Consider the following 25,131-nt stretch of genomic DNA (forward strand, 5'->3'; position numbering starts at 1 on the left):
TGATACTACTCTACCTGCAGGTTGCTTTGCTTCTGATTCCAACAGTTGCAGTCTTTTGTATTAAAGATTATAAGATGACTGAAGTATCAAAATGAGAGATTATAAGGAATTTATTGAGTGGCATGGAACAACAAAGGGATTTTGAATTATGCATCATGGGATAAATCAATAATCCATCATCCACTGCATGGAATATCAAATTATACAAGAGCTATATGCATCACTAACAAGCTCATAGCTACATACTATGCAACTGTAGACACATTAATGGAAAACTGACCAAACAGGAAGTAACTAAGGGTAACCTTCCAAAACTAGAAAATTGCAGCCAACCAGATAAGCTGGAGTTGCTTTCAGTGGAGCAGAAGAGACTACAGGAATGCTGAGGTGAGGATGGGGAGAATGACAGTATGAACTTGCAAAAAAAAGTAGATTTTTGTGAATATAACAATGGATTAAACATTTTAAAACTAAAGGATGGTGATAACCTACAAGACCAATTAATGGTCAGTAAAATCTGTCTTTACAGTAATATCAATATCCAAAGATCTAAAACACACAAAATGTAGTCAATGGCTTGGCTGAATGGCACATGATCAAATTTAAATCCTGGCTTGGTTAGCATGGGGATACACAGAACAGACAAACTTAAAAACAAAATGTCACTATACCTTTAGAAATAGTTAATGCAGGGGACCATTGTGATCTTAGAATATCAAGGCAGATGCTGCCATTACTATTAATATTTGGGTGATAAATTCTTGTTGTAAATGCCACCTGAAAAGGAAATCATAGAACACTTTTCAATTGGCAGTAACAAACTAAGTTTGCCCTATATCATTTTTGAAAAAAAAACAAATGAACAACAATACCATGGGTATCAAACAGCAAAAAATAAAATCAGCCATCCAAGGTTACAACTTCAGAGTTAAAAGACAAAGTACATTTTTAAATCTGAGCCAATCAGATTCTGAAGACTTGAACAAGTTGACACTAATTGGCAATTAATCATCAATTGAGAGATCAGCAGAAGGGGCTCTGGTGTCCACACAAACATATGCTTCAACTCCAATCAATTCATCACCATCATCTTGTTCAGAATGACTATTATGTTGGGGGGGGTGTGGCAAGATGGTGTAAAGGCAAGATGTGTATTCCACCTTCTCCCAGCTGGAACATTAAACACCCGACTTTAAGTTGTTTAAAATTAGTTTAAAATATTTTTAATTTTTTAAACAATGGTAAATTACTATGGCAAATAATGTAAAAAAATCTAAGGCTCAACTTCAAAAGAAATTGTCATTTAAAAGTATGGAAGAATTGAGGCCTACCTTTATAGTGGAATCCTCGGAGTCAATTTCAGCGATTCCTAAGGCCCAGAGGACCCCAGCCCGACCGATTTTGACACCGGCGCCGACCTTGCTCCCGCAAGACGGCGCCAGCATCTTGGGGAGTTCGGCCGTTGCCGATCTGCGCTCACGTGAAGCCGTGCGCGCGGACGACACGGTCGACAGGGAGACCCGCGGCCCCACGAACTTGCTGGGTGGCCTGGGGATGCACGAGGTAGTATCGGAAGACGCTCCGACATGCCCCGTGCCTGTGTGGAGCGTCACAAGTCCGGGAGCTCCTTGATAAGGTGTGGGCTGCGGGGGAGCCCAAACACCGGTGCCACAAAGAAGTCGGGGTGCTGGCGTCAGGTGTCCAGACCCGCAGCTGCATTGCCAAGGCATCCAAACCGACAGAAGAGGAGGAATTACTTACCTTTGTAGAGTACGTCCAGCAGGGGAGCCAGCAACCTATGAAGGTAAACCTCAAAAAGTGGAATCGGAATCTGGAATGGTGGGGGGTGGTGGTGGATGACACCGAAAACTTTGTAAGTCATCTGCCACCAGTGGGTTTCCCACACCCATTTTTTTTTAGGGTAATACTGCCTTTGAGCGTTTTTTTTTGTATGTGTTGTTTTTTTTTAATTTTTGGTTTGAATTTTTTTTAAAGAGGGGTTTTTTCCTCTTTTTTTATTTTTGAAGGATTACAAAGGGGAGTATTATTTTATATAGTTTAATTTTTTAGTGTGTGTATTTACTAATAGTTAAAATTATGTCTAAATTTAATGTTCAGGGGTTAAATAATCCAATAAAGAGAGAGTATTGGCATATATAAAAAAGTTGAAAATTGACATTGCTTTTTTACAAGAAACACATTTGACTGAGAAAGAACATTTGAAATTGAAGAGACTGAGTTGGTCAAGTTTTTTATTCTTCTTTTAATTCCAAAGCAAAAGGAGTAGAGAATTTAATTCATAAGAATTTACCATTTGAATTGGAAACTACTGAAGGAAATGCTGGTAGAGCTTTAAGAGTTAATTGTAAAATTTTTGCAAAATTTTGAACACTGCTTAATTTATATGCACCCAATATAGATGATGAGCGGTTTATTTCAGCTTTTTTCTTGTTAAATCAGGCTAATGAGAATATTTTAGTGGGTGGTGATTTCAATTGTGTTTTGGATCCTTTATTAGATAGAAATCTGAAGAGTACAAAGAAGTCAAAGATGCCAATAAAACTTAATGCGTTAATGAAAGATTTAAATTTGGTAGATATTTGGAGAAAAGTTAATCCTACTGAGAAAGATTTTTCTTTTTATTCTTCAAGGCATGACTCGTTTATCCAGAATTGATTTATTTTTGGTATCACCACATCTTCAGGGTAGGGTACTGCAAACTGAATATAAAAGTAAAATTAATCTTCTCTTGTGAAAGTTCGGAGATGGTACATTCGACATATATGGAGGTTTAATGCAATGCTATTGAAAAAAAGTGTTTGTTATCTTTGTTAAAGAGCATATTTCTTTATTTTTGACCGAAAATGTTAATTCTGTAAAGAGTCATTTTGTAGTATGGGATGCTTTAAAAGTATATTTGAAGGGACAGATCATTAGCTATTCTATGAAAGTTAAGAAACAATATATGGCAGAAAGTTTACAGTTGGAAAATCAGATTGTTGAACTAGAGAAAGATTTTCAAAAAGATATAACAGAAGATACAAAAAGCCGTATTAGCGAAGTTAAAATTATGCTATAATACTTTACAAACTTAACAGTTTGAGCGCTTAATTAATAGATCTAAACAACGTTATTATGAGTTGGGGGAAAGGGCTCACAAGGTACTTGCCTGGCAATTGAAAGCTGAACAGGCGTCTCGGACTATTAATGCTGTTAGGAAGAATTCAATAATCACCTATAAGCCTCAGGAAATTAATGATCAGTTTTATTCATTTTATCAAAAATTATATACTTCTGAGGGAGAAACAGGATAATGGTTCTATTGATTCTTACTTATCTAAAATAACATTACCGGTACTAGATGAGAAAGATATTCAGGAGTTGGAATCTTCATTTACGGATTTTGAAATCAAGGAAGTTATTCAGGAAATGCCTAATGGCAAGTCCCCAGGAGATGATGGGTTTCCTCTGGAATTCTATAAACTTTCTTACGATGAATTTTCTCATATATTTGGGGAAGTGTTAAATCAAGTTACTGAAGATCAGAAGTTACCGGAAACGTGTTTGAGTGCTTTAATAACTGTTATCCCAAAGAAAGACAGAGATCCTTTACAGGTATCTTCATATAGACCTATTTCTTTATTGAATGTAGACTATAAAATTATGGTGAAAGTATTAGCTAACAGACTTGCTAAATATTTATCTAAATTAGTACATATTGATCAAACAGGTTTTATTAAGAATAGAAATGCCTCAGATAATATACTTCAATTGCTTACTTTGATCAATGCACATCAGCGGCAACCTAATTATCCTATGGTAGTTGCACTATATGCCGAAAAAGCTTTTGATAGGGTTGAATGGGACTTTTTAATTTAAGGCATTAGATAAATTTAAATTTGGCTCTTTCTTTATTGGTTGGGTTAAGGCCTTATATATGAATCCGAATGCTAGGGTGGTGACAAATGGACAGACATCTTTACCTTTTAAATTGACTCGATCAACTCGTCAGGGCTGCCCATTGTCGCCAGCCCTATTTGCATTGGCTATAGACAAAATGAGGATATTAGAGGGATGAGGATTAAGGAGGAAGAATATAAAATTAATCTATTTGCAGACAATGTGTTGATATATTTGAGAGAGCCTGAGAGATCAATGAAACAGTTACAGGAGTGTTTATTGAAATTTGGAGAATTGTCGGGATATAAAGTTAACTGGGATAAAAGTGAAATTTTGCCATTTGGAGTAGAAGACTATTCTGAATTTAAAAATATTACAAAATTAAGATGGACGAATAAAATCAGAAGTTTTCCCAGATTGGGAAAAATCTAAATTTAAATGGGAGACTGATTTAGTGTTTTCTTTTCCTGAAGATGATTGGGCGAACATGTGTCAGGACAATGTAATTAAATTGGACAATGACTATCAATCGTTATATCAATTAAATTATGTACCTATATTGAGGCGGATTAAAGCAAACATAACTAAACGGAAAGATCTTCCATTAACTCTAATTGGACGTGTTAATTGTATTAAGATTAATATCTTTCCTCAAATTCAATATTTATTTCAATCAATACCTTGTTTACTTTCAAAGAGTTTTTTTCAGGATTTGAATAAAGCAGTACGAGAGTTTTTGTGGAAAGGTAAATTAGCTCGAGTAGCATTGCATAAACTTACTTGGGTGGCTTACAATTTCCACATTTTCAAAATTATTATGAGGCAGCTCAGTTGAAGTTTATTAGTAGACTGATGGATTTGGATCAACCTCCTAGTTGAGCTAAGGTGGAGATATCATGTCTACCTAGAACGGAGATGCATGAATTTATATTCTGATGGAATTTGATTTTATTACAGGAATATGATATGCCAATACTGAAACATTTATTAAAGATTTGGATTTAAAACATTTTTTTTGAGGTCAAAAGATAAATTATCCATTTGAACTCCATTATACAATAATCGGCTTATTTCTTTTTCAATGTTTAATAGTTATTTAAAGATTTGGAATTCTAAAGATATAAAGACAATACAGGACTGTTTTGTAGAGGGACAATTTCTTTTATCCATTTGAGAGAACGATTTGAAATACCTTTAAATTCTTTATTTGTGTATTATCAGCTTAGGGATTTGGTAAAAGATAATTATGGTAGAGAGATGTATTTACCTACTTTGTCGAAATTTGAATCTTTGACTTCTACTATACCAAAGAAGGGTTATGTTTCAGTTATGTATAATTTATTACAGGATAATATGGATAAACCAGATTGGGAAAAATCTAAATTTAAATGGGAGACTGATTTAGTGTTTTCTTTTCCTGAAGATGATTGGGCGAACATGTGTCAGGACAATGTAATTAAATTGACTAATGTAAGATATGGTATGGTCAACTATAATTTTTTTTTACATCAATTGGATTTGTTTTAAAAAAAAAATGGGTTTAGTAATTTGGATTCTTGCTTTAGATGTGGTTTATGTATTGGTACTTTTTTTTTTACATGCTGTTTGGACTTGTGTGAAAGTCCAACCATTTTGGCAAGAAATTAAAATAATTTTGGAAAAATTGTATAATTTTAAACTACCCTTGGATCCAACGATTTTTTTTGGGATATTTGTATACATTAAGGGGAATGGGTTTGGATAAAGTTCAAATAGCCTGTTTCTGCGCTGTAAACGGTTATATGGTTAAATTGCTTTTGTACGTTTGGCGTTATCGGTAGCGCATAAATACATTGCTAGTAAAGATGATGTAGAAATTAATATAATACGCTGGCATAATGAATTGAAAGCTTGTATTGTTATGCAAAAAATTACTTTTTTTGTTTTGTTTTTTTAATTTTTAAAAAAATGTTTGTATTTTGTTTTTCTTTATATATAAATCTTTGTAAAATTATTTTGTTTGAATATTTAGATTGTATGTTATACTTTTTACTTATCTTTTAAATAAAGTTTAAAAAAAGAATGACTATTATGTTCACCCATGATTAAAATAATTGCAACCTTAACAATAGTAAATTCTAATAAACAATTGATTGCTCAAACTCCTAATAATTGGCAAACTCAACAGCACTGCATTTCCCATCCTTCCCCTAAGATCAACCAGTTCACTCAAATATCTATTATTGTACTATGCAATATCTATTAAAACGTTGGGCTATTAATAGGAATACTGCTAATCCCAAAATGGTGGATTATCTAAATTGAATATATCTAGGTCATTCTTTCAATGATTGGAGGTTAATGAAAACCCATAGATGATACACTACCTTGCAAGTTAACTTTATAGTTCAGAGTGGTCCTAAAGTATCACATGGAATGCAATTCTTTCAATGTACAAAAATTATCAAGTGGTAGATGTTTAGGTTTGACTGTCTTGGGGCAAGCAAAGCCCACATCCCTTTGCCTGGGAGCAGGGTTGGAAGAAGCACTAATTAAGCAAATGCTTACATTTAAAAATAGAACATTAGTGCTCAAATAGTTAAAAAATTAAGACTTTCAATCACAATAGATGATGAGGGAAACTTGCCTTAGGTGGTTTAAAAGGATAGTCTGTAGGAAAATGAATTGTCAAGAAAAAGACTCCACCCTGATATGGACTGTCATTCTATAGAGAGAAAAATAAAATTAATTTTACAATCCCTTAACAATAATCATTTGTGTATCAAACTTTGAACAAGTACTTACAGGTCCCATGATTGTTGCTTGCCAGTGAAACACTAAGAGGAAAGAAATACTGATCATTAGTATGGAATACAAACAAGTCTGGTTGCTGAAAGCTCCCGATCTAAAACAGATGATGGAACAGATTAATACATTTAAACAACCATATCGTATACACAGAGCTTAGTCTAAATGCAGATGAAAATCAAAAAATGCAGATGATGGAAAGCTGAAAAATATAAAACATTAGAACCACCCACAAAGTCAGGCAACATCTGTGGAAGGAGATGAAGTCAGTTTCCATTTCTGGCTTCTGCCTGACCTGCTGAATGTTTTCAGAATTTGGTCAAAGGACATGCTGATAAACTATATACAGGTACTCCTCGACTTGCGACCTATGCAACTTATGTCCATGCGCACATATGACCGAAAATATAAAGCAAAAATATATAATTTACATGGATTATGTTATACTTGACAAACATAGATATAAGGAATGTAATAGCCAAAATATGCATCCTTACCTTGTTAGTCAGTGTCCCGGGGTCCGTAGGCTTGCGCGCGCGCGCACACACACACACAAATCAAGATGGCCATGCCTAGCCCAGGACTCCAACTAACAAGATAAGCATGGGCCAGAATGTGGAATGATTCGCCAAGGTTGAATGACAAATTCAGGAAGCTTTAAGTTATCATCAAATCTACGATGAAAAAAGATTTGATTAAAAAGTTTGCTTCAAGACTTTCGTATTCCACGCATGCAGGCAAAATTCCGACTTGCGTCCATTTCAAGATACAACCAATCCTTCGGTCCCAATTATGGTCGAAAGCTGGGGAGTACCTGTATACTGAAACCCGCCACAAATTGGACATGTCAGATTTAATCTTCAAGAGGAATGTGGCTAATAACCACCCAATCAAAAAAAAGTAAAATAGTTCAACAAAGTCAAATGTCAGAATACAGAAAATTTTAGAACAAATGGATAATTTGACTAAATGCTTAAAATGGGACAAATTTCAAGCCCGATCATGCAAACTTATGCCAATGAGCAAAATGCATAAGTCTGCACTTCCAAGGACACAGCCAGTTGCCCAGGCTGGCTCAATGCCAAACAACAAAATGAAGGAAGCACAAAGCTTCCAACATCCAGTTATTTTCAAATATATAATTCTCCACATCTCCAAAATGCAACTTTTTAAAAATTTTTTTATTTTTCACACTATAAACCATATTGACCAAGATACATACAGACATTTTTTCTCTTGAATATATAGTGTCATTTTCTCCCCATTTTCCCCCCCTCCCTTCCCTCACCCCCTTTTCCATTTATTTGAAGTTCAATCTATAAGATACATTTAACCCGTTAAACAATGTTGTCACTTAATAAAAATGAACAAGAAATTTTACTGAGTCAGTTCTTTTCGTTGTCTTCTCCTTCTGTCATTTTAGGTGGTGGAAGTCCATGGTTGGATTTCTCTATTGTATTTCATATATGGTTCCCATATTTGTTCGAATATTGTGATGTTATTTCTTAAATTATGTTATTTTTTCTAATGGAATACATTTATTCATTTCTATGTACCATTGTTGTATTCTCAAGTTGTCTTCTAATTTCCAGGTTGACATAATATATTTTTTTGCTACGGCTAGGGCTATCATAACAAATCATTTTTGTGCTCCATCCAAATAGAGTCCAAATTCTTTATTTCTTATATTACTTAGGAGGAAGATCTCTGGGTTTTTTGGTATATTGCTTTTTGTGATTTTGTTTAATATCTGGTTTAGATCTTCCCAAAATTTTTTCACTTTCTCACATGTCCAAATTGCATGAATTGTTGTTCCCATTTCCTTTTTACAGCGAAAACACCTGTCTGATACTGTTGGGTCCCATTTATTTAACTTTTGAGGTGTGATGTATAGCTTGTGTATCCAGTTATATTGTATCATGCGTAACCTCGTGTTTATTGTATTTCTCATAGTTCCGGAGCATAGCTTGTTTCATTCTTTATCATTATGTTTAGATCTTGTTCCCATTTTTGTTTAGGTTTACCGTTTGTTTCCTCGTTCTCCTTTTCTTGCAGTTTGACGTACATGGTTGTTACAAATTTTTAAATTATCATTGTGTCTGTAATCACATATTCAAAATTGCTTCCTTCTGGTAACCTCAGACTGTTTCCCAATTTGTCCTTCAAGTAGGTTTTCAGTTGGTGGTATGCAAACATTGTATCGTGAGTTATATTATATTTATCCTTCATTTGTTCAAAGGATAATAATTTATTTCCCGAAAAACAATTTTCTATTCTTTTGATCCCTTTTCTCTCCCATTCTCTGAAGGAAAGGTTATCTATTGTGAAAGAGATTAGTTGATTTTGCGTCAATATTAGTTTTGGTAGTTGGTAATTTGTTTTATTCTTTTCTACGTGAATCTTCTTCCAAATGTTGAGCAGATGATGCAATACCGGTGAATTCCTACATTGCACCAATTTTTCATCCCATTTATATAGTATATGTTCAGGTATCTTCTCCCCTATTTTATCTAGTTCTAATCTGGTCCAATCTGGTTTTTCCCTTGTTTGATAAAAATCTGATAGGTATCTTAATTGTGCAGCTCTATAATAATTCTTAAAGTTTGATAGTTGTAAGCCTCCTTGTTTGTACCATTCTGTTAATTTATCTAGTACTATCCTCAGTTTCCCCCCTTTCCATAAGAATTTCCTTATTATTTTCTTTAACTCCTTGAAGAATTTCTCAGTTAGGTCAATTGGTAATGACTGAAATAGGTATTGTATCCTTGGGAAAATGTTCATTTTAATACAGTTTATCCTTCCTATCAGTGTTAGTGGTAAGTCTTTCCAATGCTCTAAGTCGTCTTGTAAATTTTTCATTAATGGATGATAATTTAGTTTATATAGATGGCCAATATTTTTAATTAGTTGTATACCTAGGTATCGCATTGCTTGTGTTTGCCATCTAAATGGTGATTCTTCCTTAAACTTTGTGAAATCCGCATTATTCATTGGCATTGCTTCACTTTTATTTGCGTTGATCTTGTACCCCGATACTTCTCCATATTCCTTCAATTTCCTATGTAATTCTTTTATTGATATTTCTGGTTCTGTTAAGTATATTATAACGTCATCTGCAAATAGACTGATTTTATATTCCTTCTCTTTTATTTTTATCCCTCTTATTTTATTTTCTGTTCTTATCAGTTCTGCTAGTGGTTCTATAGCTAACGCAAACAGTGAGGGAGATAGTGGACATCCCTGCCTTGTTGATCTACTCAAGTTAAATTGTTTTGATATATATCCATTTACTGTCACTTTCACCAATGGTCCCTTCTATAATGCTTTAATCCAATTAATATATTGCTCTGGTAGGCTGAATTTTTGTAGTACTTTGAATAAATAATTCCATTCTACCCTGTCAAAGGCTTTCTCTGTGTCTAAAGCAACCGCTACTGTTGGAGTTTTATTTCCTTCTACTGCATGAATTAAGTTAATAAATTTACAGATATTGTCCATTGTTCGTCTTTTTTTAATAAATCCAGTTTGGTCTAGATTTACTATTTTTGGTACATAGTCGGCCAATCTGTTTGCTAATAGTTTAGCTATTATCTTATAATCTGTGTTAAGTAGAGATATTGGTCTATATGACGCTGGTGCTAGTGGATCTTTCCCTGTCTTTGGTATTACTGTAATTATTGCTGTTTTGCATGAATCTGGTATGTTTTGTGTTTTATCAATCTGTTGATTACTTCCAGGAGGGGAGGAATTAATAAGTCTTTAAATGTTTTATAGAATTCCATTGGAAATCCATCCTCTCCTGGTGTTTTATTGTTCGGTAGTTTTTTTTAATATCTCCTGTAATTCTTCTATTTCAAATGATTTTATTAATTTATTTTGCTCCTCTGTTTGTAATTTCGGTAGTTCAATTTTAGTTAGAAATTCATCTATTTTGTCTTCTTTCCCTTCGTTTTCAGTTTGATATAGTTGTTCGTAGAATTCCCTGAAGTTTTCATTGATCTCCATTGGATTATATGTAATTTGTTTGTCCTTTTTACTTAATGCCAATACCATTTTCTTAGCTTGTTCTGTCTTAAGCTGCCATGCTAGAATTTTGTGCGTTTTTTCCCCTAGTTCATAATATTTCTGTTTTGTCTTCATTATGTTCTTCTCCACCTTATATGTTTGTAGTGTTTCATATTTTATTTTTTTGTCTGCCAATTCTCTTCTTTTACTTGTATCTTCCTTTTTGCTAATTCTTTTTCTGTATTTGTTATTTCCATTTCCAACTGTTCTGTTTCCCGATTGTAGTCCTTCTTCATCTTAGTTAAATAACTTATTATTTGCCCTCTGATGAACGCTTTCATTGCGTCCCATGGTATAAACTTATCTTTCACTGATTCCGTATTTATTTCGAAGTGCATTTTATTTTGTCGTTCAATGAATTCTCTAAAATCCTGTCTTTTAAGTAGCATGGAGTTTAATCTCCATCTATACATTCTTGGTGGGATGTCCTCTAGTTCTATTGCCAATAACAGGGGTGAGTGATCCGATAATAGTCTAGCTTTATATTCCGTTTTCCTAACTCTCCCTTGAAAGTGGGCTGATAACAGGAATAGGTCTATCCTTGAGTATGTTTTGTGTCTACCCGAATAATATGAATATTCCTTTTCCTTTGGGTGTTGTTTCCTCCATATATCCAAAAGTTGCATTTCTTGCATCGATTTAATTATAAATTTGGTTACTTTGTTCTTTCTGTTAGTTTTTTTCCAGTTTTATCCATGTTAAAATCCAAATTAAGGTTAAAATCCCCTCCTATTAGTATGTTCCCTTGCGTGTCTGCTATCTTCAAAAAGATATCTTGCATAAATTTTTGATCTTCTTCATTAGGTGAATATACATTGAGTAAATTCCAAAATTCTGAATATATCTGACATTTTATCATTATATATCTCCCTGCTGGATCTATTATTTCCTCTTCTATTTTGATTGGTACATTTTTATTGATTAATATAGCTACTTCTCTAGCTTTTGAATTATATGATGCTGCTGTTACATGTCCTATCCAATCTCTCTTTAATTTCTTGTGTTCCACTTCAGTTAGAAGTGTTTCTTGTACGAATGCTATATCAATTTTTTCTTTTTTCAGTAAATTTAACAGTTTCTTCCTTTTGATTTGGTTATGTATTCCATTAATATTTAAAGTCATATAGTTCAATATAGTCATATCATACTTTGTTTATCTTTCCTTTCCGTTTCCTCATCACCACCTTCCCTTCTTATCCATTTCTGCTTTCTTTTTTTTTGAACACATTATAAGACAACATTTCTAAAACATAAAATATATCCACTATTCTCATATCTAAAATTCCTTTAACCCCAATAGTCCCTCCCCTTTCTGAGTTGCCTTTTGTCCCTTGACGGGCAACCACATCTCCCCTCTCCATTTGGATTTGCGAATCCACTCGCAAGTGTCAACTGATTTCGCAGTGACCGTTATTCTTCCCCACCCAGCCCCCCCAGGAAAGATTTTAATCTTCATATATAACAAAGGTCACTCTCTTAATTCCCTCCTTACTTCCTTCCCTTTCTTTCCCTTCTTAGTTCTTACTTGTACTCTATTCTTGTTACATCTCTTCATCTCTCTGTCTGTTTTGTAGTTGTTCTGCAAATTTTTGTGCTTTTTCCAGATCCGAGAATAGTTTGCTTTGCTGCCCCGGAATAACTATTTTAAGTACCGCTGGGTATTTTAACATAAATTTATAACCTTTTTTCCTTAGGGTCGTTTTTGCTGCATTAAACTCCTTCCTCTTCTTCAGGAGTTCAAAACTTATATCTGGATAGAAAAATATTTTTGACCCTTGTATTGCAGTGGTTTTTTTGTCTTCTTTTTTTTTTCCATTGCCTTCTCCAATATATTTTCTCTTGTTGTATATCTTAGGAATTTTACTAGAATGGATCTTGGTTTTTGTTGTGGTTGTGTTTTAGGGGCTAATGTTCTGTGTGCCCTTTCTATTTCCATTTCTTCCTGTAATTCTTGTCTTCCCAGGACCCTGGGGATCCATTCTTTTATAAATTCTTTCATATTTTTGCCTTCTTCATCTTCCTTAAGGCCCACTATCTTTATATTGTTTCTTCTATAATAATTTTCCATCATATCTATCTTCTGAGCTAACACCTCCTGTGTTTCTTTAACTTTTTTATCAGATTCTTCTAATTTCTTTTTTAAGTCATCTACCTCCATTTCTATGGCTGTTTCTCGTTCTTCCACCTTGTCTACTCTTTTTCCTATATCTGTCATGATCATCTCTAATCTATTCACTTTTTCTTCTTCTTTTTATTTCACTTAATTCTTGCGTCTGCCATTCTTTTACTGTTTCCATATATTCTTTAAAAAAAAATATCCATGTACTTGCCCTTCCCTTCATCTTCCATTTCTCTGTGTTCTCCCTCCTCTTCTTCTGGGTCCACTCCAGGATCTGTGTCTTTTACCTCTGTCTCTTCTGATTTTCTTGTTGGGTTGTTTATTTTATTTTGTTGGGTATTTTTGTTCTTCTTATTTTTATTAAAAGTGTCTTGGTGTTGGTTTTCTTCCTCTGGGTTGGTCATCTGTTATTTCTTTGATTTCCTATTTTTATTCTCTTCCTTCTTGTTCTTGTTATTTTCTATGTTTTCCTGTTGAGAGTCTGGATGTTGTGTTATACTTGTCTGTTTCAGCTGTGGAGATTTACTCCTCAGCTGGTCCCCCCTCCCGTTGGTTTTGTTTTTGTCTTGTGCATCGCGGTTGCACACTTTTGTTTGGCTCTGTGAGCCATCTTTGTAGTCCTGATTTCAGGGTTTCCACTGACCTCAAGGAGCGGGTTTCTCTCTCCAAGGCGGGCCTCCTCGTACCGGTAAGGCCTTCACCTTCCTCCTCCGACGTCCTTCCTTCTTCTTCCCGTTGTTTTTGGTTTTTCTTTCTTTGCTGCCATTTTCTCCACACTTTCACTTTCAATTTGTTATGGTTTCTGTGTTAGTGACTTTGTTTTTTCCCTACCTTTTTTTTACTTTTCTGGAGAGGGCTGGAGTTCCCCTACAGGGGACTCCCCTCCAAAATGCAACTTGATACACTATAGATGCAAAATTTATCACTGTGCAATCTAGCTCTAAATACAGGCCATACAACAGTAAAGTAACAGACCCACGTCGTCTGCACGAAATGAGATACCAAACTAAATCTCTTCTGTTTGCACATCATCCGTATACCTACATTTTCCTAGTGAAACACAAAAGTTTACAGAAGCTAGGATTGTAATCAAAACACACAGAAATGCTGGAGGAACTCAGCTGGTCTTGCAGCATCCATAGGAGGTGAAGATATATTACTGACATTTCAGGCCTGAGCCCTTTTTCAAGGAATAAGCAAACAGGAAGGCGTTGGATTAAAGAAAAGGTGAGGGAGGAGTAAGGCCAACAAAAGGCATTAATTGGATATGATAGGAGGAGAGATGAGAATTGATGTTGGCTCTGTGAAAGGTGACAGGGAGAGAGAGACACAGGGGAAATAGGAATTTAACAGAAGCCAGAGAAGTTGATGTCAGTGTCATCAGGTTGAAGGGTGCCCAGATAGAAGATTACGTGTTGTTCCTCCAATTTGCAGGTGGTCTCAGTCTGGCAGTGCATGAGGCCATGGACAGACAGGTCAGCAAGGGAATGGGATGGGGGATTGAAATGGGTAACCACCAGAAGACCACACTATTGCAGCAGACAGAGCCGAGGTGCTCAATAAAGTGATTTCCCAGTCTCTCAGATGTAGAGGAAGCTACAATAGGAACAATGGATGCAGTAGATGACTTCTGCAGATTCACAAGTGAAATGTTGCTTCACTTGGAAGGACTGTTTGGGGGCCCGAATGGTGGCAAGGGAGGTGGTGTGGGCACAAGTGGAGCATATCCTGTGGTCGCAGGGGTAGGTGCCAAGGGGATGATTGGTGGGGAGAAGTTGGCACAAGTGAAGCATATCCTGTATTCACAGGGGTAGGTGCCAAGTCGACGATTGGTGGGAGGGAGGAGTGGACAAGGGAGTCACACAGAGGGTGCGGTCTACATTTTTCTGCATATTCAATTCTACTACCGTTCCAGTTTCTGCCTCTTCCCCAATAGACCCTTCTTGTATCCTATCACTTGGTGTTTGAAACCTTCTTTGCACATTTCCTTTAAACTTTTTCCTTCGCACCATAAATGCATGTCCTCCAGTATTTGGCAGTATTACCTTGAGGAAAAAAAATAATAATCTGACCATCTTTCTGAGCCATAGAAAATATCCAGAATCACAATCACTCTCACAGTGAAGACTGGATAGCAGGTGTTCTACCTCAAAGTCATTTTCCAGAAATGCTCACAATTCCAGCCCATCTAAAACATAACCAATTAATCCAACTCTGCTTTCTACCTGCAATCAATTATCAATCTACACGAATATTACCACCAGTTTCGTGTACTTTAATTTTAGTGACTAATCTACTGTATGGCTATTATCAACTCTAAAAATCTAGCAGTTCCCTTATTTCTGTTAAATTTAAAGAACACCAACAATTCCCCAAACCCATTATTGTTTTCTTAGTATTCTGTTCTTAAATCTTTCATAGATTTGTACATTATCCTTATCACTTATTTGAAGGTTTACCATGTTTTCTGCCCTGCATTCCTTAAATAGTGAAGTCTTATTTATGACCCTCCAATATGTACAAGCTACTTTAGAAACCAGACCCCTCTCCCACCACCATCCTCCTCCACCTGGCAGAATTTGTACTCATCCTAAATAACTTTCTTTTGGCTCATCCAACTTTCTCCAAATCATAACTGTTGTCTTGGGTACTTGTATGGGCTCCAATTATACCTTTCCTTTCATTGCATATCCCTACTACAAGCCCATTCAGGTAAGGCCCCTCAGCTCTTCCTCTGTTATAATGATGACTACATTGGAGCTGCCTCCTGTATCCATGAAGAGATTATCAACTTTATCAACTTTGCTGCCAACTTTCACCATGACCTCAAATTCAATTGGCCCCTTTCTCAATCAGTTTCCATTTAACGAGACAAACTATGTCCAGTCAGTTTTTATAAACTCATTATTTCCCACAGTTGCTGCAAGGATTGCACTCCTTTCTCTCAATTCCTCCTTCTCTGCCGCATCTGCTCCCAGGATGAGGCTTTCCATCCTAGGACATCTGAGGTGTCTCCCCCTCTTCAGAAAATCTGCCTTCCCTTCTACTGCCATTAACTCAGCCTTTATCTGTATCTCTTCTATTTCCTGCACATCTGCCCTGCCCTGGTCCCCTGGACACGACAATGACATAGTTCCCCTTATCCTCACTTACCACTCCACCAGCCTCTATAACCAAAGTATTGTTCTCTGCAATTTCCATTACCGGACACATCTTCCCTTTCCCCACTGCTTTCCGAAAGGATTTCTCTCTCCGTGACTACCCTGCCCACTCATCCCTTCCCTCTGTACCTTGCTACACTTGCAGCTACACCTGCTCCTTCACCACCATTCGGGACCCCAAATAGTTCTTCCAAGTGAAGCAACACTTCAATTGTGTATCTGCATGGGGTCATCTACTGCATCCTACTGATGCAGCCTCCTCTAGTGGACAGGAGATCACTTCATTAACCACCTTCTGTCTATCCCAGTGGCCAACCACTTTAACTCTAAACCCCATCATCACAGTGAAATGTCTGTCCAAGGCCTCATGTACTGCCAAGTTGAGGTCACCTGCATATTGGAGGAACAACACCTTTGTATTCCATATCAGCAGTCTCCAACCAGACAGCATTAATATTGATCAATGTCCATTAAACCCCCCCTCCTCTGGTCTCTCTCTCTTCCTCCCTCTTTCCTTCACTCCCATTTCCCTTCTCCGTCCCCACCCCCTTTTCTTCCTTTTCCTATCAGAGAATTATCTCTTTGACCTCTGCCCTCTCCCCGCCACTTCACAGCTTCTTTCTTTTCCACCTGTATTTATCTATAACATCTTACCTGTTAGCCTGTGTTCCTCCCCTTTCTCCCCATCCTTTATTTTCAACATTCCTGAAGAAGGGCTCAGGCCTGAAATATTGATTTCCTTTTCACTTACACTGAAAGCTGTGCAACCTGCTGAGTTTCCAAGCACTCGTGTTATGCATTAAATGATTTTGTTTTTCACAATCCAAAAAATTACCCAACAAAGAATCAAACGGTATGCTGCTAATTGTTTTCCAGTTGATGAAAAATGAATCAAAGACTTTTAGTTATTGCTGGCAATTCGCTGAACAATAGCCATGGTTAATGATTTGAACGCATATCTTTTGAAAAGAATCTGTCAACATCAACAATCATAATGCTGAAGTGAAATCGGTCCAGACCAACACTTTTCCACTACTGTTGACTTAACTGCACTAAATTTGCTGTAAATCTTCAAGAACAAAAGCTTTCTCATTTTTCAGTGAAGATTGGTAAAGCTTCTGAGAGGACCTGGGGGACATTCTGAAAAAAAAAATTACAAAGTGGATTTTCCACAGGATCCAGAGTTGTACCTTCTGGGAGATATTGGGGACGCGAGTTTTAGACTATCCAAATACCAAATTCAATTTGTGAAGGTTGCCTTGTCGGTAGACAGGAAGTGTATAGCAGTTATATGGAAGTCCAACTCCCAATTAAATACCACACGATGGAATATGGAAATGCAGAATTGCATTCCCTTGAAGAAACACGACACATTCGTTAAGGTGTGGCAACCCTATTTGAAATACATTGGCATGCAGATTTGACTAGCTTCCCCCCCACCTTCGAAATATGGGTACTGTAACAATCTGACCCAGCAGGGAAATGAGTTGAATTAAGGAAGTAGGTCAATGCAGACATTGTGCTTTTTTAGTTTTTTTTTTAAAGTTTTGTTTAAGTCCTTTTTATTCTTTACCTTTTGTTATTTAGTCAACCTGGTTTTTTTCTAGGTTTCTACAGGGGTCATGGACCCCACTAGTATTTGTATAATTTATATAACCACATGTATTGGGGTGGGGAGGTGGAGGGGGGGGGGGAATAAATACAGACTCTACAAGTGCTGAAAGGGATTGTATTGGTTGTTTGAATTTTTATGAGTCTTTGAAAATAAAAAAAATAAAATATTCAAAAGAAAGATTGGTAGATAAAGTACATCTTCATGTAAGACAAGTACAAAAGATGTGTGAAAAATGCCTGATGCAATCATGGCATGATGTTAAGTATTCAATGTTTCCATTCAGCAGACTCTGAGTTTAATAATGAACTTACTGAATGATCAATGGAAAAATTTACTTTAAAAAAAATAGTACTCACCATCATCTCCAACTGGGCCTGCAGAACATTGTGCTGGAGGATCATGGGACAAATCATGCAGCTCCTGGTTTCCAATATAGAAAGTAGAATTAATTTCAGGAATGAAGCAATATTCAAAAGAGGTTCAACATGGAAACCTTACCTTTCACAAATCTTGAAACATAAACAATTTTTTGAGGTAATGCAGTTGGAAGGAATGATGCAAGTTTAAAGGAACTGCAAAACCAAGAGACCTGGCACTAAACACACTAATCTGATCTATGTAGAACATAGACCTGTGGAGAGGGGGAAGGGGGATTTTATTTTGAAGGAAAGCAGTTAAGTTCTACAATGTGGAAACCACTACCTGAATGGGAAATGGCAGCAAATTCAACAATATCTCAAAAATGTTCTCATCACTGTGGAAGGTCTGAATTCTTATCTTCTGGTTAACAGTTCAGGGTTATAACCACAGTACATATTCACCACAGGATTAAAACATGTCAACCCTTCACAAAACACATGACAATGCTCTACCTCACCATCATTCTCAGCCTCTCCACTGCCCAAACATTGACACTGTTACTTCAGAGAACTATTTAAATATCAGTGACATTTATTGTAACTTGTAGTTTCCAGCAATCAACTCCTTCCCTCTTGTGTCTTTTTTTCTGAGACATTACCAATGATGAATGAATGAGATATTGATGTACAAATTAAGTTCATCTTCCACTTCATATCCTCTCTATGCTGCAGCTGTGGTTACGCCACATCTGAAGTACCGTGTGCAGTTCTGGTAGCTACTTTACAGGAAGGTCGAGAAGTCCTGGAGAGGGTGTAGAAGAGTTCACCAGGTTGCTGCCTGGATTGCAGGACTTTAATTATGGGTAAAAATTGATAACCTTGACTTCATCACACAGAGAATGGTAGGTGCCTGGAACATGCTGCAAGGGAGGAGTGAAAACATATGAAAATAGATGTCAGAGGCATTTCAACTGACACACGAACAGTCAGGGAAGAGAGGAATAAAGATCATGGGGCAGATAGGGTGAGCTAGATTGGCTTCATGCTAAGTTGCAGAGTTGGCTGAATGATGAAATTATTGGCATGTACTCTGAGCAATGTATATATTCTTACCTGCTGCAGCCAAACAGGTACTTCATGAAACCAGTAATTGAATTTTAAAGAGACAATAGGTAATAAATATTCAGTTATGCTAGTGTAAAAAGTGACTGCAATAGTACTGACAGTCCTTTTGTGAAGTTAGAGCAATCCATGCATTAATTTTACAAGGGTAGATTCCAAGAGCCTGATAGTTGCTGGAAATAAACAGTTCTTGTACCTAGAGCTGCTGAAGGGTCTGTTTCTGTGTGGAACTGTTCCAGGAATGCTCTATATTGATGAGAAATGTGCAGTTAAGGCTGAGAACATTGAACAGTACCATACAGGAACAGGCCCTTCAGCCCACATGTCTGTGCCAAATAAGAATGAAAATCAAACTAAAACTTTGCTAATTACACTTGATAGACACATTTCTACCTCATCATATATGTGTGTCTATTTCAAAGACACTTAAATGATAAAATTGTACCAGCTTCCACTATGACTCCTGGCAGCCTGCTCCACTATGTAAATATTTGCCCTACACATCTCCCTTAAATTTCCTCCCTCTCAACTCTAGGCTACTGACAAGGAAGACTGATCCAAAAATTAGAACCCATGGAATCCACGGAAGTTGGCAAATTGGATCTAAAGTTGGCTTGGTAATAGAAGACAAGAGTGATTGCAGTGTGTTTTGTGAATGAAAGCTGTGACCAGCATTGTACCACAGCAATTGATGCTGGGATCCTCAGTCATAAACATTAGCAATTTAAATGTTAAACGTAAGAATTCTGAAAGACGTTTGAAAAACACTTAAAAATTAGTGATACAAAAACAAGAGACCAGAGATGATGAAATCTAAACAAAAACCAGAACACTGGACACCCCCCCCCCCCCTATCAAAGGATTCAAGATCATTTTATTGTCATGTTTTTTCTTTGGCTTGGCTTCGCGGACGAAGATTTATGGAGGGGGTAAAAAAGTCCACGTCAGCTGCAGGCTCGTTTGTGGCTGACAAGTCCGATGCGGGACAGGCAGACACGATTGCAGCGGTTGCAAGGGAAAATTGGTTGGTTGGGGTTGGGTGTTGGGTTTTTCCTCCTTTGTCTTTTGTCAGTGAGGTGGGCTTTGCGGTCTTCTTCAAAGGAGGTTGCTGCCCGCCAAACTGTGAGGCGCCAAGATGCACGGTTTGAGGCGTTATCAGCCCACTGGCGGTGGTCAATGTGGCAGGCACCAAGAGATTTCTTTAGGCAGTCCTTGTACCTTTTCTTTGGTGCACCTCTGTCACGGTGGCCAGTGGAGAGCTCGCCATATAATACGATCTTGGGAAGGCGATGGTCCTCCATTCTGGAGACGTGACCCATCCAGCGCAGCTGGATCTTCAGCAGCGTGGACTCGATGCTGTCGACCTCTGCCATCTCGAGTACCTCGACGTTAGGGGTGTGAGCGCTCCAATGGATGTTGAGGATGGAGCGGAGACAACGCTGGTGGAAGCGTTCTAGGAGCCGTAGGTGGTGCCGGTAGAGGACCCATGATTCGGAGCCGAACAGGAGTGTGGGTATGACAACGGCTCTGTATACGCTTATCTTTGTGAGGTTTTTCAGTTGGTTGTTTTTCCAGACTCTTTTGTGTAGTCTTCCAAAGGCGCTATTTGCCTTGGCGAGTCTGTTGTCTATCTCATTGTCGATCCTTGCATCTGATGAAATGGTGCAGCCGAGATAGGTAAACTGGTTGACCGTTTTGAGTTTTGTGTGCCCGATGGAGATGTGGGGGGGCTGGTAGTCATGGTGGGGAGCTGGCTGATGGAGGACCTCAGTTTTCTTCAGGCTGACTTCCAGGCCAAACATTTTGGCAGTTTCCGCAAAGCAGGACGTCAAGCGCTGAAGAGCTGGCTCTGAATGGGCAACTAAAGCGGCATCGTCTGCAAAGAGTAGTTCACGGACAAGTTTCTCTTGTGTCTTGGTGTGAGCTTGCAGGCGCCTCAGATTGAAGAGACTGCCATCCGTGCGGTACCGGATGTAAACAGCGTCTTCATTGTTGGGGTCTTTCATGGCTTGGTTCAGCATCATGCTGAAGAAGATTGAAAAGAGGGTTGGTGCCAGAACACAGCCTTGCTTCACGCCATTGTTAATGGAGAAGGGTTCAGAGAGCTCATTGCTGTATCTGACCCGACCTTGTCATGTAATTAAACAGAAAATGTGATATTACACAAAATTTTCTTTAGTCTACTGTTAGGCAGACATTCACTACCAGTAAAAATTGCCCAGTTCCCCTTACAGCCAGAGAAAGAAGCAAGAGCTCCCCCCCACCCCCTCCAGAGTCACTGAATGTCCATGGCTTCATCTCTAGTGTTCCCACAACTTCCACAGCCTTCAGTCCAAACCATTAGCAACCCAAGCTCCAGATGTACACCTCTGTCATGATCAGGAAACCTCCAGCACCATCTCACATCCCAGTTCTGATACCTGGTACCCTTCAGACAGTCTCCAGCCTGGAGAGAGTCCTTTGACTACAGTTGTCAGCAGCCCATAACCCATGAAGGTTTTTCGCCTCAAGTTAACAACAGCCACAGAGCCCCTCACTGGTCCGCCACCATGGTCACCGTCACATGGGTTGACTCCTTTGCTTCTCTTTCTCAACGAGGGGTGTTCTCCCTGTTTTCTGGTGCCCTATGCTAGTCTTCTGCTTGCCCAGAGACTGGAATCTCTTGTGGCTGCTGCCAATCCTATGCCTGCCATCTTAGGCCCAGAAACTGATTACATGGTCCCGATGTTGGAGGAGACTTGGACTCGAGACCATAATTTAAGAATACAGAAAAACCCCTTTAGGACAGAGATGAGAATTTTTTTTAACCCAGAGTTGTTGGTCTGTGGAATGCTTTGCTGCAGAGGTGGGTTCTCTGGATAAGTTCAAGAGGGAGTTAGATAAGGTTCTTATGTACAGGGGAATAAAGGGGTATGAATTGAGGGTTATGGGGAGAAGGCAGGGACAGGGTATTGATAGTGGAATTTGAGCCATGATCTAAATGAATGGCGGTGCTGGCTCAATGGGCTGAATGGCCTACTCCAGCACCTACTGTTTATTGACCCTGTAGATGTAGGATTTTAAAATAAAGCACCATCATCTCCTTTAACAGGCCTTTTAAAGCCTGTACAGAGCCAATAGCAGTCGGACCCCACGAGGGAGTGCTGTGTCTTCGCTCCTTGCTTTCTGCAGGTCCACACCAGTGCCAGTGCTGCCATTTTTTGTGTTTAGGTGTGGAAATTTTAGAGAGGGTACACAAGTGGTTCACCAGGATGTCACTTGGATAAGCAGTTTAAGAAATTTGAATTGTTTTCTCTGCGGAGGTTTATAAAATTATTAGAGGCATAGATATTGAAAAAGTCCCCCACCCGCCCCCCCCCCCACCCCCAGCATGGTAATGTCAAATGCTAGAAATAACCTATTTTGGGAGGAAGAAAGTATGAAAGATATGTGCAAATGCTTTATTTTAAACAGAGCAGGTAAGATAGCTGAAACACATTGCCAGGTAAAGTGGCGGAAGCAGATACAATAATGCCATTTTGGAGCCTTTTCAACAGGCCCATGAACCCATGAAGGGTTGTGGATCATGTCCAAACAGAAGAGATTTAGTTTAATTTGGCATGGTGATTGCACAGACAAGGTAGACAGAAAGGTCTATTCCTGTGTTATATTGTTCTATATTTTAACCCTGCAGGTTGATTTCAACTCCATAATTGCCTTTTCTTCAATGTCCCTTTTAAGTATTTAAATGGTGGAGAAGCTAAAAGTCAAGGCCTATGATTTGCAGAAATTCAAATAAGAGATCTCAGGGGAACATACAAAATTCCTAGCATGCTGAGAATACCATATCTCTGCCTTGACTGACATCCCCACTACACGGAACTACCTCCACTATGTAAAAGCTAAAAATATCCACCCTAGCTTTATAAGAAATACAAGCTTATCCTCCTCACTAATATTCACCAAAGCCCACACGGACAACTGGGAGGACTTTCTCTTGTTTTATGTTCATCTATAACAAAGCACCACTCTCTTAACTGTGGCAAAATATTGACCATGACCTGATGGAACTATCAGCCTAGCACTTAGTATTTGCAACATTTTTATTCAACAAATTAAATTCACTATCAGGAAAACAAGATGATGCCATTTCTAAAAGAGTCAAATATTTACTGTGAATATTTTTCCATAATTTCAAAAACATTCTAATTTCCACTTTACTATTAAAACTCTTAAAACAATGCAACTAACTCATCAGGATTGTCAAATATAATCTCATTTCAAACAGACTAATCAACAAAAGTTTATAACCAATTCCACAAAAGTTCAAAACTCCAAGTCCCTAGAAAATTATTTCAAATAAGACTTAAATCTTTTCAAAAACCTTAAATAGGCATTATCGAAAGATTGAACCAAAATTGAAAACAACCTTGCAAACCTCAGAATGCATTCAAACTGAAATGTGGACAAAGTATGGTTCAGGTAGTGTGGACAGGTATCTGAGGTATGTACAAATTCCATTCTCACATTCTACCCGGCCCCTCCCCATGCATCTAATCTGATGTTTCAAAAGCAGGACAAGTTATCATTTGATTTCAAATTTGAATGCTATACTTCAACAGATTGTTAGAGGAAGTTTGATTATTTTTACTGCTTGGCTTCAATAATAACACAATGGAAGTTATACAAAGGGTTTTTCAAGATCAATGTGCGCCAGAGACCAGAAGTAAAAAAAGAAAAGGCTGTAAGTATATAGTCAGGCAGGCAGCATCTGTAGAGAGAGAAGTAAAATTAACAATTCAGATTCACCATCCTCCAGAGAATGAAACGTTCACTGGAGGTCTAATTGAACATTACAAAACAGAGGCAAAGGGAAGGCCTGAGATCGGATCGCCAACTCCCAGCGAGGGGAGGCGGGGAGGGCCAGACACCGGACCGCCCGCACCTGGCAAGGGCTAGAGACAGCAGGGGCGGATACTAGACCACCGCAACCGGGAAGAGGACGAGGGGGCCGGAGCCCGCACCCGGGAAGGGGGCGAGGGGGCCGGAGTCCGCACCCGGGAAGGGGGCGAGGGGGCCGGAGCCCGCACCCAAGGGGCCACATTCAGTGAAGGAAGGCCCTACCGACGCGCCCAGGCAGACATTCTCCCCCCCGGGTGTCTCTTTGCGCCTAGGCCGGGGCCTGCATCAGCCCCGGCACCCGTACCTTGTTAATCCGCTTCATTGCCATTCCTCGGGCCGGATCCTCCTGCTCCCGTTCGGGGCTTGTCGGTAGGAAAGCGGGCAGATGCTCGCGCCTGTGCCGCGGCTGCTCGGGCTCCCTCAGCCCGTTAGCGGGCCGGAGCGCGAGCGTCGGGCTGTGGATCGTCCCCGGCTGCCGCAGCGCAGCTTCGGGTTGCGGCCAGAAATCACAGTCCCTGTCCGGTCGCTGCGGCACTGCTCCTTCTCGCCACAAGATGGCGGGGGCGGCCGGAACTACTTTCCGCCCCGTCGCTGCGTACGCATTCCGCGCACAATACGCCAAGACAAGCCAAACCGATGGGCTCAGTGCACGCAATGTTCATGGCTTCACGCCCGCAGAGGGAGCGCTCACAAGTGCTATTTTCGTGCGTTGAGGGTTGGTAGGGAGGCGTGGAAGACTGGTTGCCCAGGAACTACCTCGGACCTGATGGCGGCTAGGTAGGGCACAAGAAGCTCCCACGATTTTCTTTTGTAAGTTACTGATTAAAGCTACAGCCAATAAAACGCAGGAAACAAAAGCATAAAAAGTGTTGAGCCCCAGAGCCTGCTGCGCCACGTTCTTCCTCCATTTCTATCCTTAAGGTCCCTTGATTCCTTCTCGGAATTTTGGAGGTTTGTAACAGATATAACCACTTTCTCAGTAGTCACTTCTAATAGGATTCTGAGATACTAGTATCCAGACCTGTGGGCATCAATCTTTAGCCCCATTATTTTGCCTTGTGTGTATCCTTAACATGTTGGGTCCTTTTTGAGACACCAACCTTTCATCCATTGCAGACAACT

The 25,131-nt window shown here is 38.6% G+C and overlaps 1 protein-coding gene across 3 annotated transcripts in view; it reads right to left on the bottom strand.

Annotated features, from left to right (window-relative positions):
• Positions 1-24,587, bottom strand: part of LOC138757929 (ubiquitin-conjugating enzyme E2 D2-like) — a 47,399-nt gene extending 22,812 nt beyond the window's left edge. Inside the window, exons 1-5 of one of the 3 annotated variants that reach the window (XR_011353996.1) lie at positions 24,314-24,587; positions 18,004-18,067; positions 6,685-6,716; positions 6,527-6,604; positions 672-777 (exon numbers count right to left, since the gene is read on the bottom strand). Coding sequence is in view for 2 of the 3 variants with exons in the window: in XM_069926081.1 (XP_069782182.1) it covers positions 672-777; positions 6,527-6,604; positions 6,685-6,716; positions 18,004-18,067; positions 24,314-24,337 (304 nt within the window). In the remaining variant the exon portion in view is untranslated. The remainder of the gene's footprint in view (positions 1-671; positions 778-6,526; positions 6,605-6,684; positions 6,717-18,003; positions 18,068-24,313) is intronic. The other 2 variants (XM_069926081.1, XM_069926082.1) reach the window with 2 other exon arrangements.
• Positions 24,588-25,131: the final 544 nt, after the last annotated feature.

The sequence above is a fragment of the Narcine bancroftii genome, chromosome 3 (genome assembly GCF_036971445.1).
Source record: "Narcine bancroftii isolate sNarBan1 chromosome 3, sNarBan1.hap1, whole genome shotgun sequence".
Taxonomy (NCBI): Eukaryota; Metazoa; Chordata; class Chondrichthyes; order Torpediniformes; family Narcinidae; genus Narcine; species Narcine bancroftii.